At 56.3% G+C, this 20297-nt stretch overlaps 2 protein-coding genes across 3 annotated transcripts; both read right to left on the bottom strand.

The window, feature by feature from the left end:
• Positions 1-138: 138 nt before the first annotated feature.
• LOC140913683 (phosphatidylserine decarboxylase proenzyme, mitochondrial) lies at positions 139-6453 on the bottom strand. 2 transcript variants are annotated; one of them, XM_073350480.2, is made up of 7 exons: positions 6388-6452; positions 4667-4834; positions 4282-4512; positions 2240-2366; positions 1913-2044; positions 1619-1779; positions 139-1097 (listed from the first exon to the last, which is right to left on the bottom strand). In XM_073350480.2, the coding sequence occupies exons 2-7, from the start codon at positions 4787-4789 to the stop codon at positions 873-875; spliced, it is 999 nt and encodes a 332-aa protein (XP_073206581.1). In that variant the 5' UTR covers positions 4790-4834; positions 6388-6452; the 3' UTR covers positions 139-872. The 2 variants fall into 2 exon arrangements, with proteins under 2 accessions (XP_073206581.1, XP_073206582.1); XM_073350481.2 differs by lacking the exon at positions 4667-4834 and having other exon boundaries at positions 6388-6453.
• Positions 6454-6941: 488 nt separating this feature from the next.
• RUSF1 (RUS family member 1) lies at positions 6942-16948 on the bottom strand. Its single transcript, XM_073348500.2, has 15 exons — positions 16818-16948; positions 15300-15462; positions 14828-14905; positions 14322-14436; positions 12066-12111; positions 11939-11971; positions 11183-11288; positions 9717-9818; positions 9461-9531; positions 9068-9252; positions 8755-8812; positions 8428-8498; positions 8008-8166; positions 7797-7874; positions 6942-7242 (listed from the first exon to the last, which is right to left on the bottom strand). The coding sequence occupies exons 1-15, from the start codon at positions 16946-16948 to the stop codon at positions 7148-7150; spliced, it is 1491 nt and encodes a 496-aa protein (XP_073204601.1). The 3' UTR covers positions 6942-7147.
• Positions 16949-20297: the final 3349 nt, after the last annotated feature.

The following is a 20297-nucleotide window of genomic DNA, read 5'->3' on the forward strand; positions in this document are numbered from 1 at the left end:
GAAAGGCCCCAGGTCCCGTTCCCCACCCCCCCGAGCCAGCCAATCCCCTAGCCCAGGGCCGGATCACAGCCAGCGCCCTTTAGAGGGGAAAGGCCCTAAGTCCCGTTCCCCACCACAAACGCACTAGGACAAACAGGCTGTATATGAAAATAGAAAGGTCTATTTCAGAGCTATTCTGCCCCTGGCGTTCAGACCGCCTTATGGGGATGGGATGGGATGCAGGGGCCGGGGCGGCAGAGAGGATTGTACAAAAGTTTCCCCCCAGATTTCAACCCCAAAGGATCTGGGAAGGAGCTCCCCAGAGCCCCATTCACATCATCCCCCATGGGAATTAAGGGGGGGCCTCGGATCCACCCCCATACCCTCCCCGCTGAATCTGGTACTCCCCCACTTAAAACCAAGTATCTTCTTTTTACCCCCATTGGAATTAAAGATGGGGGGCCACAGATTCACCCCATATTCCCTCACTGGAAAGTGGGGTCCCTTCTCCTAGTATGGGGGGGCTCTCGGTTCCCCATCTTGAAAGTAGGTTCCTCATGCTCCTGCCTCCAAAAATCCCATCCCCTGCTAAGATCAGGGTCCCACCTATGTTTCCTCCATGGCTCTTAAGGGGTGTCAAAGCCCCCCACATTCCCCAGCAGAAAGCTGAAGGGGCTATTGGGATGGGGGACTCTTCCCTTCCCCCCAGTAAAGAGGGGTCCAATTCTCCCATCTGAAGTGGGGGTTTCCCTTCTCCCACAAGTCTGGTGTCTCCTCCCTGTTACCCAACTGAATCTGGGGTGTCTCCCCCATGGCAGTGAAGGGGTTCTGCAATCTCCCCAGGAAAGCGGGGTCCCGCCCGGAAATGGGGGCCTGCTCCTCTGCCCGCCGCGTCACAGGCTGCCCAGCGCCTGCCCCACCCGCACCCTGCGCCCAGCACTGGCGCGGAAGCCAAAGCGCCGGGGCCCCTGGAAGAGGAGGACGATGGTGGAACCCAGGTTGAACTCGCCCAGGCCAGCCCCCTTGGGGGCGGGGACTCCAGCTGGCTCCGCCCAGGCCAAGTAGCTGCAGTCATGGTAGCAGCCCTGCACGTGACGGGCACAATTGGTGCGAAGGTCCTGCCGGAGAGAAAGGGGGCCACGGTTACCACGGTGACGGGCACCCCCCCGACGCCACGTCTGCTCTGGTTTGCAGGAGCCATGTGACTGTGCGCTCACCCCCCCCTCCACATGCGATCCCACGGGAGCACGTGCTCACTAGCCCCCCCCCCCCCACGTGCAATCCCACCAAAGCATATGCTCACCAGGCCCCCCCACATGCAATCCTATGGGAGCACATGCTAACCGGGGGCCCCCCACGTGCAATCTCACAAGCGCCTGCACACTCACCAGGGCCCCCCCCTTGTCTGATCCCACAAATATGTGCGCGCTCACCAGGGGCTCCCCCACATGAGATTCCACAAGCACACACAGGCTCACCAGGGCCCCCCCACATGCAATCCCATGAGCCTGTGCATGCTCACCAGGACACCCCCCCCCGCAACCCCCACAAGCGCACACGCTCACCAAGGACCCCATCAGGACACCAGAGGGCTGCCCCCCTCTCCAGGGCTCCCAGCTCCCTCTGCCCCCAGCCCTACCTGGTCGCAGTAGATGCGGATGGAGCCCACGTTGGTGGCCCCCACGGCAGTCAGGGAGAAGAAGCCGTGGGCCCACTCCCCGCTCAGCACCACCCGCTCGTTGTGGCAGAACAGCCCCGGGATCCAGCGCACCACACTCGGGCTCACCGACATCAGGGACCCTGCCACGGACGGGCACGGGGCAGGGCAGGGCAGGCAGACAGATGGGAGGGAAGAGGAGACCCCAGCGTGAGTGACAACCGGGTCCATGCCCCCCGCCCCCCCAGCCTGCTCCCCCCCTCAGCTGTGCCGTACCAGGGAAGTGCCGGCGGTGCTGGATGTGCCAGTTGGTGGGCGAGTGGAAGCGGTGGTAGTCGCCCGGCGCCAGATAGATGACGCACTGATAGAGCCGATGCCCCCGGTGCCACCGTGGGGAGAGACCCCGGCCTGGGGGAGAGAGACGGACAGCAAAGGGTTAATTGGGGCCTGCCTTGGATTGGGGGAGACACACCCCACATTGGCCCTCCAGCATGGCCCCCTTGGGGCCCAGATTGGCCCCTGGGATCTATCCCAGCCACCCCCCCTGGATTGGATCCTGGGCCCAGCCCCCCACCGTCAGCCCACCCCCAACCCCTTGCTCACCCCCATCTTCCCTCCAGTCCTGGGGCCCGAGGAAGCTCTCCAGGGAGTACGTCACCCCCTTCACCTGCTCCAGGCGGCTCCTCCGCACCCGGCCCAGGTGCACGATGCAGCCGTCCGCCGGGCTGACCTGCAACCAGCCGGGACAGGATGAGAAGCGGGGATGGCCTCACAAGGGGATTCACGACGGCAGGCCAGGGCGGTCACACCTGTGGCAGCTGAGCGAAGATGGGGGAGCTCCCAATCCCCAGGGAGCAGCGCCCTGGGGAAGGCAGGGGCAGGGCTCTGGGGAGGGCCCATGCCGGCCCGTGGACAGACAGTGCAAAGCTCTCGTGAAGAGCCAGGCTGTGAAGGCACCCGGCCCGGAGCCCCGGGGAACGCGCTTGTGTCTCGCACGTGCGGGAGGCTCAAGTGCCGCGGCTGGCACGGCCATGTTGAGCGGTGGCCAACGCCAGCTCGGGGCACTGCTGGGCACACGGCAGGCGGGTAGGTCTGGGACCCTGGTGAGCCTGGCCTCAAGGAGGGACGTGCATGTGTACTGCCACTGTGGGCATCCCCACGAACCATGTCAAAGGGGTGTCTCGGGGCTGGAAGACCCATGACATGGGGCACCTGGGGGAGGGGCCAATGAGACATACCATGTTGGGGTGGGGGTGGGACATACCATAATTGTACAGGAGGGGTGGGACATACCATGCCATGGCGGGACGAGAACAAAATGAGACCTATCATATTTTAGGGGGTGCAGGAGTGGAATGTAACCATACCGTGGAATCATAGAATCATAGAATATCAGGGTTGGAAGGGACCCCAGAAGGTCATCTAGTCCAACCCCCTGCTCAAAGCAGGACCAATTCCCAGTTAAATCATCCCAGCCAGGGCTTTGTCAAGCCTGACCTTAAAAAAACCTCTAAGGAAGGAGATTCCACCACCTCCCTAGGTAACGCATTCCAGTGTTTCACCACCCTCCTAGTGAAAAAGTTTTTCCTAATATCCAATCTAAACCTCCCCCACTGCAACTTGAGACCATTACTCCTCGTTCTGTCATCTGCTACCATTGAGAACAGTCTAGAGCCATCCTCTTTGGAACCCCCTTTCAGGTAGTTGAAAGCAGCTATCAAATCCCCCCTCATTCTTCTCTTCTGCAGGCTAAACAATCCCAGCTCCCTCAGCCTCTCCTCATAACTCATGTGTTCCAGTCCCCTAATCATTTTTGTTGCCCTCCGCTGGACTCTCTCCAATTTATCCACATCCTTCTTGTAGTGTGGGGCCCAAAACTGGACACAGTACTCCAGATGAGGCCTCACCAATGTCGAATAGAGGGGAACGATCACGTCCCTCGATCTGCTCGCTATGCCCCTACTTATACATCCCAAAATGCCATTGGCCTTCTTGGCAACAAGGGCACACTGCTGACTCATATCCAGCTTCTCGTCCACTGTCACCCCTAGGTCCTTTTCCGCAGAACTGCTGCCTAGCCATTCGGTCCCTAGTCTGTAGCTGTGCATTGGGTTCTTCCGTCCTAAGTGCAGGACCCTGCACTTATCCTTATTGAACCTCATCAGATTCCTTTTGGCCCAATCCTCCAATTTGTCTAGGTCCTTCTGTATCCTATCCCTCCCCTCCAGCGTATCTACCACTCCTCCCAGTTTAGTATCATCCGCAAATTTGCTGAGAGTGCAATCCACACCATCCTCCAGATCATTTATGAAGGGGAGGGGTGAGGGGACCTGCCATGACATGAGAAGGCAATGAAGGGGCCGGTGAGACATACCATGTCATGGGAGGGCAATGGGGAGGCAGGGTGGGACGTACCATGCCATGGGAGGACAATGGGAGAGACCTACTATGTCATGGGGGGGGCAGGGCAAGACGTACCATGGCATGGGAGGACAATGGGGGGGCAGCATGAGACATACCATGCCATGGAAGGGCAATGGGGGACAGGGCAGGATATACCACGGCATGGAAGTGCAATGGGGGGGAAACACAGCAGGGCGTACCATGTCATGGGAGGGCAATGCGGGGGACAGGGCAGGACATACCATCTCATGGGGTGCGATGGGACGCACCCAGGGCTTGAGCGGGCGTCGGAAGAGCTCCCCAAGGCTGCGGTAGCTGCTCAGATCTTCCTCAGCCGCCTCGGCCATGTTGACGGAGAAGGCCCAGACGTAGAGCGCCAGCAGGGGGCGCCGCAGCCAGCGGGGCAGCGCCAGCCCAGTCAGCACCCCCCAGAGTCGCGAGAGCAGCCGGGTGGGGGCGCGACGGTACACGGCCTGCGGGGGGGGGGGAGTCAGCAGGGGGCACTCGCCCCATAGCACCCCGTATATACCCCCTCCCCCCACTCCTCCCCTCCCACCGCTTCTTCTGCCCCCCTTCTCCCCAGCTCCTCCCCCTCGCTGGCTCCTTGTCTACCCCCCACGCCCTGACCTTGCTGGTGGGCTGCAGCCCAGCATGGGTGAGGGGCTTGAGAATCTGCCAGGAGCGGAGCCGCAGGGCATGGCCAGGCATCTGGGGTAGATGGCGCCGCAGGGAGAGCCTGGGGATGGCCATCCTGGAGGGACACGTACAGCACCGCACACACACCACGGCTCACCCCTGGGGGTGAAACTGGGAGTTAGGAGATGCTCTGCACAGCCTGCCTTTGCCTGGGATGATCCCAGCCTGGGGCAGAGGGGAGCCACTGCCCCAGGCGCATCCCCCAAAGCCAGGCTGGGCCCCCCACGCCCATCAGGAGAGCAGCGCCCCGGTTCAGGGCTGCCATGGGGTCAGAGGGCACCCCCTAAGACAGAGCCAGCCCACTCCCCGAGATCACACACAGTTAGACACAGCATAACACAGACACACAGTGTCATACACACAGAGCATAACAGTGTTGTGCACAGGCAAGTGTAACACACAGAGCGTAACACACAAACAGCATCACACAGAGTACAGCAGTATAACACACACTGATACAGAGATACATAGCGAAAGTGTTGCACATACAAATGTAATACACACAGGGTGTAACACACAAAGAGAGCATAAGCCACTAACAGTGTAACACAGAAAGTGTAACCGCATCACACACAGAGCACAGTGTAACACACACACCAAGATACACAGAAAGAGTAAGAGGTGCACACACAAATTTAACACATAAACAGGGCATAACACAGTGTAACACACAGAGAGCATAACAGTATAACACAATAACAGACGTGATACACTGACAGACTAACACAAAATGCACAGTGTAATTCACACACACTGTGTGTCTGTGTGTAACACGCAATGTCGCAGTGTAGCACAGTGTAACACACATCACACACACAGTGTCACATACACACAGACTATAACATAGTGTAACACAGAGAGAGATATACACACACATAACACACAGCAGCTGAGAGTGGGGTGTGACTCCCGAAAACCTTCAAACAAACACCCACCAATATACACACACACACTGATGCACAGTGGCTGGGAGAGTGACTCCTAGCCTTTGGGTCACACACACACGGAACAGGACACCCCCCACACGCAGTAATAATGTAACACACACCTGCCCTGAGTGACGCACCCTGCTATTTATACACACAGGAAACAAAACTCACACACACTCGCTGACAGCAGAACGGACAACTGGCACAGATACAACACACACATTTGACACAATGACCCACACCCTGCATCATGTACACACACACACACACACACACACTGATAGCAGGACGACGACTCTCAAGACAGCTGATATCTACTGATGTTGGTGCACGCATATGCACACACACACACACACACAACTCAGCACAGACACACCCCCCAGCAGCCTCCTACAATATGGCACACAGAACAGTGACACACAGTCACACACACAAGGGCATGCGGAACAAGACACACACACATGTGCGCACAGTGACATACAATCACACACACAAGGGTACAGAGAATACTCCTAACACACAATCACACCCACTATAACAATAGAGGGTAACATTCACACAAACACAAAATCACACTGACAGAACACTAACACAATCACAAACACAGAGAAAAACACTGAATGACACTAACCCAAAATCACACCCACTACAAGGGTACAGAGAATGACAACACACAAATAACCACACACACACACAGGGCGAGGCCAGCCCAGACACACTCACTGGGAGCAAGGGTGTTGCTGGCCCGGATCTGTCTCTTCCTCCTCGCCAGTGCTCAGCAATGGCCATCACACAACACGTGCACAATGACTCACAAGGCTTGCACGGGGGGGCCGGGCGCTCCCTCACGGAATTGGCTCTGCACAAGCCTATGGTCTCATCATCACCCCACACAGCAGGACCATGACATCACCGGGCCACGCACACAGGTGGGATTGCAAACAGAAGGGGCTTGAACTATGCCCCAGATACGGCTGCATCTCAGCCCAGGCCAGGCATCCCCATATAAACAGCCCTTGAACCCCACCCCAGAGGGGGCTGCGTCTCAGCACCGGGCAACCCCATATAAACAGCCCTTGAACCCCACCCCAGAGGGGGCTGCATCTCAGCACTAAGCAAGGGATCCCCATATAAACAGTCCCCACACCCTGCACCAGAGGTGGCTGCATCTCAGTGCTGGGTGAGGGATCCCCATGTAAACAGCCCCTGCACCCCAACCTAAAGGTGGCCCCATCTCAGCTGTTCCTCCTAGCAGGGAAAAGCCCCAGGTCTATGTATATATATTAAAACTTTATTTCCAGCAGTACAGGGGTGCAGAGCACGTTGAATTCCCAGCATCTATAACTCTGGTCCCACATGGAGCTGGATCCAATCCACATCCTTCAGTCACTGGTCCCAGTCAGCTCCCTGGGATGAGCCCACTAAGGCACTGAATGTTTTGGTCCCGTTGGGGTTGGTACCGATGCTGGGGAGGGGGGCCGGCCTACAGGACTTTCTTGTCCTTTGGGGTCCAATCCAGACGCCACTCCTCTGCTCCAAGCAGGTTCCGATCTGTGACCCAGCCCGCCGAGACTAGCCCTGCAAGAGACAGACCAGCCCAGGGCAAGGGGATGGTGTGTGTGTTTCCCCAGCAGGGGGCGCTCTCCATAAGAGAGGGGGCAGCAGGGGACACCCCAGGGCTGGAAATGCAGTGGGTGGGGGTGTCTCGCCAATCTCCCCAGGGCAGGGGCCCATGGGGAAGACTCCAGCGCTGAGAGCATGGGGGTGGGGTCTCCAGAGCACAGAGTGCTCTTCCCAGGGCACGGGGCCTGCAGGGGGTGGGACCAGGACTGGGAGTGCAAGGAGTGGGGATGTTCCCCAGCAGGGGGCGCTCTCCCCAGACAGGGGGACACAGGGAAGGGCCGGGGCTGAGTGCAGGGGGTGGGGACATTTCCAAGGAGGGGGCGCTCTCCCAGGGGTAGGGACACTAGGGGGCTCAAGGCTGAGTGCAGGGGATGGGGATGTTCCCCAGCAGGAGGCGCTCTCCCAGGGGTAGGGGCACCAGGGAGCTCAGGGCTGAGTGCAGGGGGCGCTCTCTCCAGGGAGGGGCACTAGGGGTCCCTGAGGGCTGAGTGCACAGACATCCCAGTTACCTGCTAGGAACCGGGGGAACAGCCTGTCCAGCAGCTGGTGAGTTTCCGTTAGTGCAGCCCACACCTCTCCGTCAGGGGCTGAAAGACAGAACAGAGCTGGCTGGGGATGAAGGATAGGTGCTGGGAAACCCGTAGTTGAGCCCCCCTCCCCGCACACAGGATCAGGCACAGGGGGTGTCTGGGCACCCCGCCCCCCTGCCCGGCACCTCACCTCCACACAGCTGCCTTTGCAGCTTCTGTACCGTCTCTCCCTCCACAGCACCCGGGGGCAGGGCCTGGCACAGCAGGGTCTCCAGCAGCAGGGCGTGGGAACAGGCCTGGATGGTGTCCACACTGCTCGCCCCATGGTGCAGGGCCACGGCCACAGTGCCTGTGGGGAGAAGGGCACAGCAGGGTGTCCCGCACCATCTCACCGCACTGCCATCCTGGACGTCTGGATCCCATTTCCCTTCCCAGTCTCTGTCTCCTACAACTGCCATCCCGGATGCCTGGGTCCCATTTCCTCTCCCAGGCTCTGCCCCCTACAGCTGCTGTTCTGGACACTTAGGTCCCATTCCCCTCCTGGTCTCTGCCTCCTATGGCTGCCATCCCGGACACCTGGGTCTCATTCCTCCTCCCGGTCCCTCCTCACCAGCTTTTCGGTTCAGAGCGATTAGATAGTTCCTCGAGTTGCCCTCGCAGGCCTGCTGGAACTCAGCTACGCTGCAGGATAGACAGAGGGAAAGAATACGCAAAGAAGGCGATGCTCACTATGAATGGAACAGACACGTTTAGCCTCTGGAACTCCCTGCCACAAGATGTTACAGGGACAAGATCCACCAAAGACACAAAGGTTTCTGTGAGCAGGAACAGCAACTAGAATAAATGTCGAGGGATGTCCCTAGAGACTTGTGCTGGCTGGGCCGAGGGGCCAATCCCTGGGGAGGGATGAGGGACAAGTTAAACCTCTGTTACTAACCTGGAGACCAGCAGGTGGAGTGGGGCGCCCAGAGTTACCCTGAGATGCCGCTGGAATTCTGTGAAGAAGTAAGGAGCAAAGAGTCTAGTCAGCTGGGTATGTGGGGGGAAGGGGACATGGGGCCTTTCCCCTCTCGGGAGCGCTGGCTCCAATCTGGCTCCAGGGTGGGGAGACTGACTGGCTGGCTGGCTCAGGGGGTCAGGGAATGAGACATGGGGCCTTTCCTCTCTCGGGGTAATTGGTCTCTGCATCTGCCCATGCTGGGGTTCTCCTCTTCCCCTCTCCCCCCGTATCCTCTTCCCCCCATGGTCACCTGGCAGCAGGGGTTCCTGCGGGTTGGCATGGGCGGGCGTGGGGACCCAGCCCTGGCACAGGAAGTGGCGCAGGGCAAGGCGCAGCCGGGCCCGGTTGAGCGTCTCCATGCAGACGGCGCGCACGGCCCGGTAGTTGGCGTAGAGGTGTAGAGCCGTGAACAGGCCATAGAGGGCGTAGGTGAGCCTGGGGGGGTGGAGGGCAGGGACAGGGATCAGAGACAGGGGCAGGCCCAGCCAGACCTAGAATCCCCCACAATCCCATGCCTACCACCACCCTTCCCATAATCACTTTTGCCTCCCACCTCCCATAATCCCCCACAATCCTTCCCACAGTCCCCTCTGACCCCCACCCCCATAACACTTGTGCTATCCCTGCCCTTGGGGTCACTCACTGGAGCCTGTCAGTGACGAGGGGGATGAGGAGGAGGCTGACGAGCAGGCCGGCTAAATTCACCAGGGTCTCCTGGGGGTCGGGGAGAGGAGTGAGTGAGGGCGTCTGCAGAGGTGGGGTACAACTCCCATCCCCATGGCATTTCCGCCCTGCTGCATTCTGGGAGAACCTGTCCCCTCTGCCCCCTGGAGCTCCCCTGCTCGCTGCACTGTGGGGTGCCCCTTAACATTGGCCACACCGCCCCAGCAGGATCCCACCTGGCTCCCGTCTTTGGCTGAAACGTCCGCCATGTTGTCCCGCCGGGCTTGGTGCATGGTGAGGGCTGCCCGGGTGGCGCCTCCGGCTACTCCCACGATGCACTGGGGCAGAAAGAGAGAGAGAGAGGAGAGGGGTTTGGGTGTGGGGTGCAGGACTCATGTCAACGAGAGTCGGGGGGAAAGACTTAAGAGAGAGCCGTATCCCATAGGAATATGTGGATCAGGGCGGTTCCACCAGAATTTCATCAGGGGGAAAAAAAGAAAACGGGAGAAAATGTTCTGACAATGTCCTGACTCTTTGTTTAGAAAATAATTTTTGCTTGGATTGTTTTTATTTCATTTTGGTATCGATGGCCATAGAATTCTCTACTGCATAGACCTCAGTATGGAGTATACGCTGTGTTATATAGTAGAAAGAGGTGAAACTAAAGCAAAATCTTTCCAACGAGCTGAAATGAACGTTTTCTGGAATTCTCCTTCGTGGAGAATATTGAAATGGTCAGGTTTTGCTCTGATGAAGAATGAGGCCAAATTTCAAAAGCACAAAATCCTTCGTGAAATGGAACTTCTGCCATCCACGCAGCTCTGACACCATCCCCTGCCCCTCTGCCAATCCTCTGCCCCACTGCCAACCCCCTACCAATCACCCCATGCCAATCCCTCCCCCTGTGCCAATCCCCCAATGCCAGCCCCTCATGCCAACCCCTCCCACCAACTCCTCACCCACATAGAATCATAGAAGATTAGGGTTGGAAGAGACCTCAGGAGGCCATCTAGTCCAACCCCCTGCTCAACGCAGGACAAACACCAACTAAATCATCCCAGCCACGACTTTTGTCAAGCCTGACCTTAAAAACCTCTAAGGATGGAGAGTCCACCACCTCCCTAGGTAACCCATTCCAGTGCTTCACCACCCTCCTAGTGAAATAGTGTTTCCTAATATCCAACCGAGACCACCCCCACTGCAACTTGAGACCATTACTCCTTGTTCTGTCATCTGCTACCACTGAGAACAGTCTAGATCCATCCTCTTTGGAACCCCCCTTCAGGTAGTTGAAGGACGCTATCAAATCCCTGCTTACTCTTCTCTTCTGCAGACTAAATGACCCCAGTCCCCTCAGCTTCCCCTCGTAAGTCATGTGCCCCAGCCCCCTGATCATTTTTGTTGCCCTCCGCTGGATTCTCTCCAATTTGTCCACATCCTTCTTGTAGTGGGGGGGGACCAAAACTGGACGCAATACTCCAGGTGTGGCCTCACCAGTGCCGAATAGAGGGGAATAATCACTTCCCTTGATGTGCTGGCAATGCTCCTACTAATACAGACCAATATATCACACCGCCCCCTCCCCCGAACCAACCCTCTTACCCTCATGCCAACCCCCACCCCAACTCCCAATGCAAACCCCTTGCATCAATCCCCTCTCCCCACACGCCAAACCCCCTCATGCCAACCCAGTCCCTGCTACCTTGAAGAAGCCGCTGATGCAGATGATGAGAGTGAAGCATGCTGGGAAGGCAGGGGCCAAGATCTCCATGAAGATGGCCAGGTCATTGAGCCCATCTGCGAAGAGCCTGAAGGGCACAAGGGGTAAGAGTGGTGGGGCATGGCAGGGTTAGAGGTCACATGTCACCCAATGGGGTTCAGAGGACACTGGGCACTAAACAGGGGTCAGAGGTTCAGGATTGCCTGCTGATGGTCAGGAGTGAAGGGTAAGAGGTCATGGGGGAGGTCAGAGGGCACTCAACGGGGTACGAGGTTGAGAATTGCACCATGAGATTCAAAGAGTGAAGATCACCTATGGGTCGAGGTCAAACGTCAAGTATTGCTCAACAAATGTCAAAAGTTGAGGTTGGCTCAATGGGGGTCAGAGGGCAAAGGTCACACAGTGCAGTCACAAGGCAAGTGTTGCCCAATGGACAGTCAGAAGGTGAAGATCACACAATGGGGACTCAGACGACAAATGCCCAATGAGAGATCAGAGTGTGAGGGTCACCTGAGAGGCTCAGAGGGGAGGATCGTCCAATCACATGCAGAGGGCAAGACCAACACATTTAAGGTTCAGAGGTCAAAGATCATGTAATAGTCAGCAAGCGGGGATCCGCCACTGGGATATCAGGATGAGGGGCATCCCAGGGTGTTGGGGTGAAGGGCGCCCCAGCGATGAGGGGTTGGGGGAGGGATGTCCTGGGAAAACGGGGGGGCGGGTCCTTTCCTCACTCACCTCCACTGCTTGGCGTCACAGTCCAGTTTGCTCCTGGGGGAGAGAGAGAGAAGAGGTCATGAGGAGAGATAACCCTACCACCACTGGTGACCCAGAAACCGCCCCCTCCACAGGGTGTACCACTCACCCTTTCATCCAGGCAAAAAGGATCCGGCCAAGCATCCCCGTCCCGTCTGCAGGGGAGACAGAGAGGGCTGTCAGGGGGAGTGAAGGAAATGGCAGATCCCGCAGGGTGAATGGCGGGTTCAGGGGAATCTGGGGGGGCAGTATTGGGATTAGTGGGAGGGAGTGGGCGATGTCCCAGGCCGGCATGCATCAAGGAGGGGAACCCAGGTATGGGGGAGTCCCAGGACAGCATGGATTCACCAATTCATTGATTCCAAGGCCAGAAGGGACCATTACGATAATCTCATTTGACCTCCTGGATAACACAGGCCAGAGACCTACCCCAGGGTAATTCCTAGAACGGAGCTTGTAGAAAAACATATCAAATTAATTTTAAAATGGTCACTGATGGAGAATCCACCACAACCCTGGATAAATTGTTCCAATGGTTAATTCCTCCCACGGTGAAACATTTACCCTTATTTCCAGTCTAAATTTGTCTAGCTTCAACTTCCAGCCATTAGATCCTGTTAGACCTCCCTCTCCTAGATTGAAGAGCCCACTATTAAATATTTGTTCCCCACGTAGGTACTTACTGACTGTGATCAAGTCATCCCATAACCTTTTCTTTGTTACGCTAAAGAGATTGAGCTGTCACTATAAGTCAGGTTTTCTAATCCTTTAATCATTCTCACGGCTCTTCTCTGACCCTCTCAACATCCTTCTGCAATTAAGGATGTAACAACATCCTTCTGGAATTGTAGGTTCCAGCACTGAACACAGTTGCAGACACACCAGGGATAAATACAGGGGTAGAATAACCTCTCTGCTCCGACTCAAGATCCCCATTTATGCATTCCAGGACCGCCTGACTTCTTTTGGCCACAGCTTCACACTGGGGGCTCCCGTTCAGCTGATTATCCACCAGGACCTCCAAATCTTTTTCAGAGTCCCTGTCTCCCAGGACAGAGTCCCCCCATCCTGTAAGTCTGGCCCACGCTCTTTGGTTCCTATACCTATATATTTAGCCGTATCCAAACACATATTGTTCACCTGAGCCCAGCTCAAGTGATCGCTCTGTATCAGTGACCTGTCCGCTTCGTTATTTCCCACTCCCCAGACTTTTTGTGTCATCAGCGATGATTTTATGTTTTCTGGCACGTCATCAATGCAAATGTTAAACAGCAAAGGGCCAGCTCTGCGGGACCCCACTAGTAACACACCCACTTGGTGGGGATTCCCCGTTCACAGGCACATTTTGATACCTATCCGTTAGCCAGTTTTCAATCCATTTGATGTGGACCGTGTTCATTTTACATCATTCTAGTTTTTTTAATCAAAATGTGGTGCAGTACCAAGTGAAAAGCCTTACAGAAGTCTAAGTATATTACAACAGTGTGACCTTTTTCAAACTTGTAATCTTACCCAAAACAAAGTTAGTCTGACAGGCCCTATTTTCCATAAATCCATATGGACTGCCATTAATGATATTATCCTCCTTTAATTCTTCCTTAATAGAGTCCCGTATCAGCTGATCCATTTTCTTTGCTGGGATCAAGGTCAGGCTGATGGGCCTATAATTACCCAGATCATCCTGTTTACCCTTTTTAAATGTTGGCACATTAGCTGTCTTCCAGTCTTCTGGGACTTCCCCAGTGCTCCAAGACTTATTGAAAATCAACATTAAAAGTCCAGGAAGCTCCTACTCCAGCTCTTTTAAAACTCTTGGATGCAAGTTATCTGGACTTGCTGATTTTAAAATGTCTAACTTAAGTAGCTGCTGTTTAACATCCTTCAGAGATACTAGTGGAATGGAAAAAGTGTTATTCTATTATATGACAGCATCATTTGTTTTTGCCCTAAATACAGAACAAAAACATTTATTGAACACTCCTGCCTTTTCTGCATTATTATTGTTAATTCGACAATTTCCATCTAGTCATGGACCAATATCACTGTCAGGATTCTTTTTGTTCCTAATGTGCTTAAAAACTTCCCTTGTTACTGTCCTTAACTCTGCTGGCCACAGATTTCTCCTTGTGTCTCTTTGCTTCCTTTATCAGTTTACTGAAACTCCTAGCTTCTGATTTATAATAATTACTATGAGGTTTCCCCTTTCTTCTATTCATTACATGTTATTTTTATATTTTTGAAGATGCCGTCACTTCCCCACCAAACCAGGTCAGTTTTTTAACCAGTACGGCCTTCTTCTGGTGGGATCAGAGATAGGGATTTGTGGAGTGGGTGTCTCCAGGATGATTCAGGGAGTGTGTCTCACCTTTGAGTATCCAGGTGACGGTGGCTGCAGCAACAGTCGAGGTCTGGTCCCCCACGCCCACCCCCTTTAGCACGGCCTGCGTGGCCAGCGCCCCCGTGATGCTGCTGGCAAAGGCCTGGGAGGAACAGGGAAGGCTGTTACTACTGGGGCAGCCCCTGGAGGGGCAAGTACCCTGACAAACCCCTCCACACCTCTGGCTTCCCAGTGCCCGCCATTACCCCCATCACACCCTTCTGCCCTCAGCCAGTCCCCCGCATGCCCTAGTACTATAAAGAGGGGGACTGGGCCACACCCCACTGCACTCTGACCCCCAAAACCCACTGCTAATCAGCAGGGGTCCCCCAATACCTCCAGGGCTGGGGCTGGGTTCCCTTGCCCCCCCAGTGCCCTCTTCCCCCAGGACTGGGTCCCCTTGACTCCCAGTGCACCCCCAATCCCCCAGGTCAGGGGCTAGGTCCCCTCCTCCCCCAGAGCTGGGGTGGGTCTCCCTCTCTACACCACCTCACCTGCACGGTGTCCCATATCTGGTAGGGCAGGTAGTCCTCGCTCACACTCTCGGGGTACCCCTGAGGCAGAAACACGGACTGCAGCGGAGAAAAGTGGGGGCCAAGGGTGAGCAGAACAGCGACCTTCCCCTGGGAATCAGAGACCACACGTCCCACCCTACATCTCCACCTGGTCAACAACATGTCCTGCCCACCCCCCACAAATTCTCCAACACCCACCCCCCGTAAACTCCTCCAAGCTCCCCAATCGCCCTTCCCCTCATCTCTCACCCTCAGCTCGCTTTCATAACCTCCAACCCCCCCACACTCAGATCGAGCCTGGCTAAACCCCCTTCCCAACCTGTGCCCCCCACCCTGATCCCTCTGACTTCTGAACCCCTCCTCCCCTGCCCACCTCTGAATTACCCGTCAGCCCTCCTGGCTCCCCCCCAACTCCCCACCTTTGCCCTCTGACCCCCACCCCTCGTCTCACCATGAAGATCTCCTTTAGCGAGCGCCATCCCACACGCCCTGGCTCATCCCCCACACAGCTTAGGCGCCCGTCAGGTGACGGCAGGTAGCACCGGGCACCACGGGAGCCGTACTGCTCCGTGCAGAGCGGCTGCACCCCCAGGCTGGGCATGGCCGGAGCGGGTCTGTGGGGAGAAGACATTAGACAGAGCAAGGAGGAGTCCATGGGTACGAGAAGAGAACACAACCCACTGACTGCATACACACACACACAATGTCACAAGTATACAGTGTAACGCAGAGACTGCCGCCGGGCAGTGGTACACTCTGTCTGTGCACGCTGCCCGTGCGTTACACGCCATGGGTATGTTGAGGTGTGCGGGCGCAATCTGAATGCAGCCTGTGTCTGCGGTGAGTGTGTTACACTCTGTGTGCGCATTAGTGCATGTGTGCAGTGTGTTAAGCGGGGTGTGAGAGTGTGGTGTGCGTGCTACACATTTGGTGTGCGTGCATGTTACACTGCATGTGTGTTATACGGTGTGTATATGTGGGGGCGTGGGGGCATGTTACACTCTGTACATGTGCGCAGTGTGTATTACATGCTGTGTGTAGGTCTATTGCACTCTGTGTGCATGTGTGTTACACTCTGTGTGCACCTGTTACACACTCTCTGTGTGTGTTCCACTGTGTTACATGCTCTGTGTGCGCATTACACTGTGTGTCCGTGTGTTACTCTGTGTGTTACACGCTCTGTGCACATGTGTGGGTGTTACACTGTGTGTGTGTTACACGCTCTGTGTGTGTGCACATGCATGTGGGTGTTACGCTGTGTGTGTGTTACACGCTCTGAGTGTGCGCACACGTCTGGGTGTTACACTGTGTGTGTTACACGCTCTGAGTGTGCGCGCACGTCTGGGTGTTACACTGTGTGTGTTGCACGCTCTGAGTGTGCGCACACGTCTGGGTGTTACGCTGTGTGTGTTACACGCTCTGAGTGTGCGCGCACGTCTGGGTGTTACACTGTGCGTGTGTTACACGCTCTGAGTGTGCGCACACGTCTGGGTGTTTCGCTGTGTGTGTGTTGCACGCTCTGAGTGTGCGCACACGTCTGGGTGTTACACTGTGTGTGTGTTACACGCTCTGAGTGTGCGCACACGTCTGGGTGTTACATTGTGCGTGTGTTGCACGCTCTGAGTGTGCGCACACGTCTGGGTGTTACACTGTGTGTGTGTTACATGCCTTGTGTTTCTGCACGCGTGTTACACGCTCTGTGTGTGTGCATGTCGGTGTTACACACGCAGTGTAGCTGCCTGCACACACAGAGCTATAAATACGCCGTGGGTGTAATGGGGGGGGAGTTAGTGAGTTACACTGACCCGCCCCTCCCCGCGCAGGCTGCACCCCCGGGGCAGGAGCGAGGCGCCCCGCAGGCCCGGTGTCCGGCGCTGCCCGGGGGACACGTTGGCGGGGGGAGGGGCCCGGGAAGCGCCCCTCCCCCCAGGCCGGGACACACCCCGGGGCCCCGGCTGCCCGCACTTACCTGGGCAGGGGGCGCGGGAGCAGCGGGGACCCGAGTCTGGCCGGTGCAGCGGACTCCAGGCAGTGGGGTTCTAAAGCGCCCCCACCCCCGCGCGGGGCATTGTGGGAGGTGTAGTTCCTCGCGCACGGCATTCTGGGGGGTGTAGTCCCTGTCGGAGAGCCTGGAGGGCGGAGGAGGCCATGTAGGGGGATAGAGCGAGATGGGGGGTTATGAGGTTGGGGCTGGGAGGAGCTATGAGGATAGAGAGATACGGGGGGGTGTTTGTGAGGATGAGGGTATATGGGGGGGCTAGAGAGATGGGGGTTGTATGGGGCTGGGAGGGGCTATGAGGATAGAGAGATACGGGGGGTGTATAGGGTTGGGGGTATGAGGATGAGGGTATATGGGGGGCTAGAGAGATGGGGGTTGTATGGGGCTGAGAGGGGCTATGAGGATAGAGAGATACGGGGGGTGTATAGGGTTGGGGGTATGAGGATGAGGGTATATGGGGGGCTAGAGAGATGGGGGTTGTATGGGGCTGGGAGGGGCTATGAGGATAGAGAGTTACGGGGTGTATAGGGTTGGGGGTATGAGGGTATATGGGGGGCTAGAGAGATGGGGGTTGTATGGGGCTGGGAGGGGCTATGAGGATAGAGAGATATGGGGGGTGTATAGGGTTGGGGTATGAGGATGAGGGTATATGGGGGGCTAGAGAGATGGGGGTTGTATGGGGCTGGGAGGGGCTATGAGGATAGAGAGTTACGGGGTGTATAGGGTTGGGGGTATGAGGGTATATGGGGGGCTAGAGAGATGGGGGTTGTATGGGGCTGGGAGGGGCTATGAGGATAGAGAGATACGGGGGGTGTATAGGGTTGGGGGTATGAGGATGAGGGTATATGGGGGACTAGAGAGATGGGGGTTGTATGGGGCTGGGAGGGGCTATGAGGATAGAGAGTTACGGGGGTGTATAGGGTTGGGGGTATGAGGGTATATGGGGGGCTAGAGAGATGGGGGTTGTATGGGGCTGGGAGGGGCTATGAGGATAGAGAGAGATGGGGGGTGTATAGGGTTGGGGGTTTCTATGGGGGTATGGTAAGGTCTATAAAATCATGCCTGGTGTGGAGAAAGTAGATAAGGAAGTGTTGTTTATTCCTTCTCATAACACAAGAACCCGGGGTCACCAAATGAAATTAATAGGCAGCAGGTTTAAAACAAACCAAAGGAAGTATTTCTTCACACAACGCACAGTCAACCTGTGGAACTCCTTGCCAGAGGCCAAGACTATAACAGGGTTCAAAAAAGAACTAGATAAATTCATGGAGGACAGGTCCATCAACGGCTATTAGCCAGGATGATGTCCCTAGCCTCTGTTTGCCAGAAGCTGGCAATGGGCGACAGGGGATGGATCACTTGATGATCACCTGTTCTGTTCATTCCCTATGGGGCACCTGGCATTGGCCACTGTTGGAAGACAGGAAACTGGGCTAGATGGACTTTTGGTCTGACCCAGTCTGGCTGTTCTTATGGATTGGGGGTATGAGGGTAGAGGAGGTAGTGCAAGGGGCTAGAAATAGGTACAGGGGGTGTATGGGGATAGAGAGAGAGTTATCTCCCTCTCCAGCAGACAGCCAGAGTGCTGGGCCTCCACAATGTGCTGGTGGCCAGTCTCAGAGCTGCACAAACCTGCCCTGACAGCCTGAGGCCAATGTGGCTGCTATTCAGGGGCACCTAACACCCTGTTTGCAGCAGCACTGAGCACCCCCTAACATCAACAAGGGCTGCCAGCACACAGCAGAACAGCCCTGACTGGGAATCAAACCCAGGGCCTTCCCTTTCACCTCACAACATGCTGCCACTTGAGATGGAGTAATGCCACCTGCAGGCTGCCATAGTAAGCTGTTATCTTCCACGTACAGCAGGCCCCTGCCCCGAGCCACCAGCACTATTGCATTCAAAGCCTTTGGGAGGACAGCCCAGCCAGGCTCTCTCCTATTTGAGTCAAGCAGCAGTAGTAGGTTGTTCTTCTCTCTTGACTACTGCCTATGCCCATCAGCCCTGAGCTCTGAAAGGAGTCATCCCTTTGCTGGTAGCAGCAGTGGGCTGTTATCCACTACGCAGGCCAGCCACTGGAGGGGAGTGTGGCAAGTACCAGAGAATAGGTACCAGCCCACAGGGAACAGCTGGCGACCCGTGACACGGGGCAGAGAGGATTCTTCAATCACTATTAGCTAGCGGGGTTTGTGCTTTGCTGCTTATGCAGCCCGCACTGGACACCCTGCCGGCTCCCTCACCTCCCACTCTAACAAGTCTCCCGCTGGGTCCCGACCCTCACCTCTTCCCCCACTTCTGTCAGGCCCTGACCAAGATCGGGGCCCCCATCGTGCCAGATGCTACACAGACCCCAGCTGAGATCGAGCCCTCGTTGTGCCAGGTGCTGCACATGGAGCAAATGAGGAAAGCCGGTGGTGAGGGTGACTGATTTCAGCCAAGGGGTATTACCACATTACACTGAAAAACAGACCAGGTCCAAAATGACTCTGGGAGCTTTAACCGGTTGAGAGGAAGGATTTGCATCTCTCACACCCACCCTACAATCGAAGTGAGATGTCTCCCATGGGGGATCCCCCAAACAGGGCACTCCACTGTGAAATCTCAGTGCCTCGGGGAAGAGCCATGCAGCTGCTCTGAACGCCCATCTGTAGCACCCTGCGGGAGAGCTGGGCTGAGAGTGCTGGGTTCGATCCATAGGTGCTGGAACTAGGAGTGTATGGGCTGACTTGAAGTGGTTTCCATTATATCCAGGGTCTACAGTTTGGTTCAATGGCTCTCACCACCCCCCACTACACAAATTGTCCCAGCACCACTGGTTCAATCCCCGGTCCTGGGTGGGGAGTGGGGTCTAGTGGATGAGAGCAGGGGATGGGTGCCCTGGCTCTGGGAGGGCTGTGCTGTGGAGTGCAGAGGGCTCTCTTCCTTGCCAACAGCTGGATTTTGTCCTGCCTTGGGGCTTGTGTTCCCTCTAGGACAAAAGCTATTTTTCTTGCCATCTGGATTTCACGTGGGCTGATGGTGAAATGGCGAGGAGGGGGTTTGTGAGGGGGGGAAAGTGTCTGATATTACCACTTAGATACAGAATCACACAGGTACCTGGGTTCATTTACTCCACTAGGGGGCAGCAGGGATCCACACAGCCCTGAATCCCTCCAGCAGGGGACAGCGCTGTGCACATGCGCGCACACACACACACACACACACACCTGATTCCCTCCAGTAGAGGGCAGTGCTGCACACATATATGACAGATTCCCTCCAGCAGGGGGCAGTGCTATGCATGTGTACTCACACACAGCCCCGATTCCCTCCAGCAGGGGGCAGTGCTGTACACACACCCGTGCACACCCACCCACACACTCTTACTTTACACCGGGGGTTCTCAAACTGGGGGTCAGGGCCCCTCAGGGGGTCATGAGCTGTCAGCCTCCAACCCTGACCCCGCTTTGC

This window comes from Lepidochelys kempii, chromosome 6 (assembly GCF_965140285.1).
Source record: "Lepidochelys kempii isolate rLepKem1 chromosome 6, rLepKem1.hap1, whole genome shotgun sequence".
NCBI lineage: Eukaryota > Metazoa > Chordata > Testudines > Cheloniidae > Lepidochelys > Lepidochelys kempii.

Excerpts from the sequence above, each read along its gene's own strand:
- LOC140913683 (XM_073350480.2), bottom strand. The coding sequence starts at position 4,789 with ATGGCCATCCCCAGGCTCTCCCTGCGGCGCCATCTACCCCAGATGCCT. Across the intron at positions 2,045-2,239 it reads GGACTGGAGGGAAGATGGGG|GCCGGGGTCTCTCCCCACGG; the intron begins GTGAGCAAGGGG and ends TCTCTCCCCCAG. Across the intron at positions 1,098-1,618 it reads TCCGCATCTACTGCGACCAG|GACCTTCGCACCAATTGTGC; the intron begins GTAGGGCTGGGG and ends TCTCTCCGGCAG.
- RUSF1 (XM_073348500.2), bottom strand. The coding sequence starts at position 16,948 with ATGCCGTGCGCGAGGAACTACACCTCCCACAATGCCCCGCGCGGGGGT. Across the intron at positions 9,532-9,716 it reads CAGCCAAAGACGGGAGCCAG|GAGACCCTGGTGAATTTAGC; the intron begins GTGGGATCCTGC and ends CCCGACCCCCAG. Across the intron at positions 7,875-8,007 it reads GCAAAGGCAGCTGTGTGGAG|CCCCTGACGGAGAGGTGTGG; the intron begins GTGAGGTGCCGG and ends TCTGTCTTTCAG.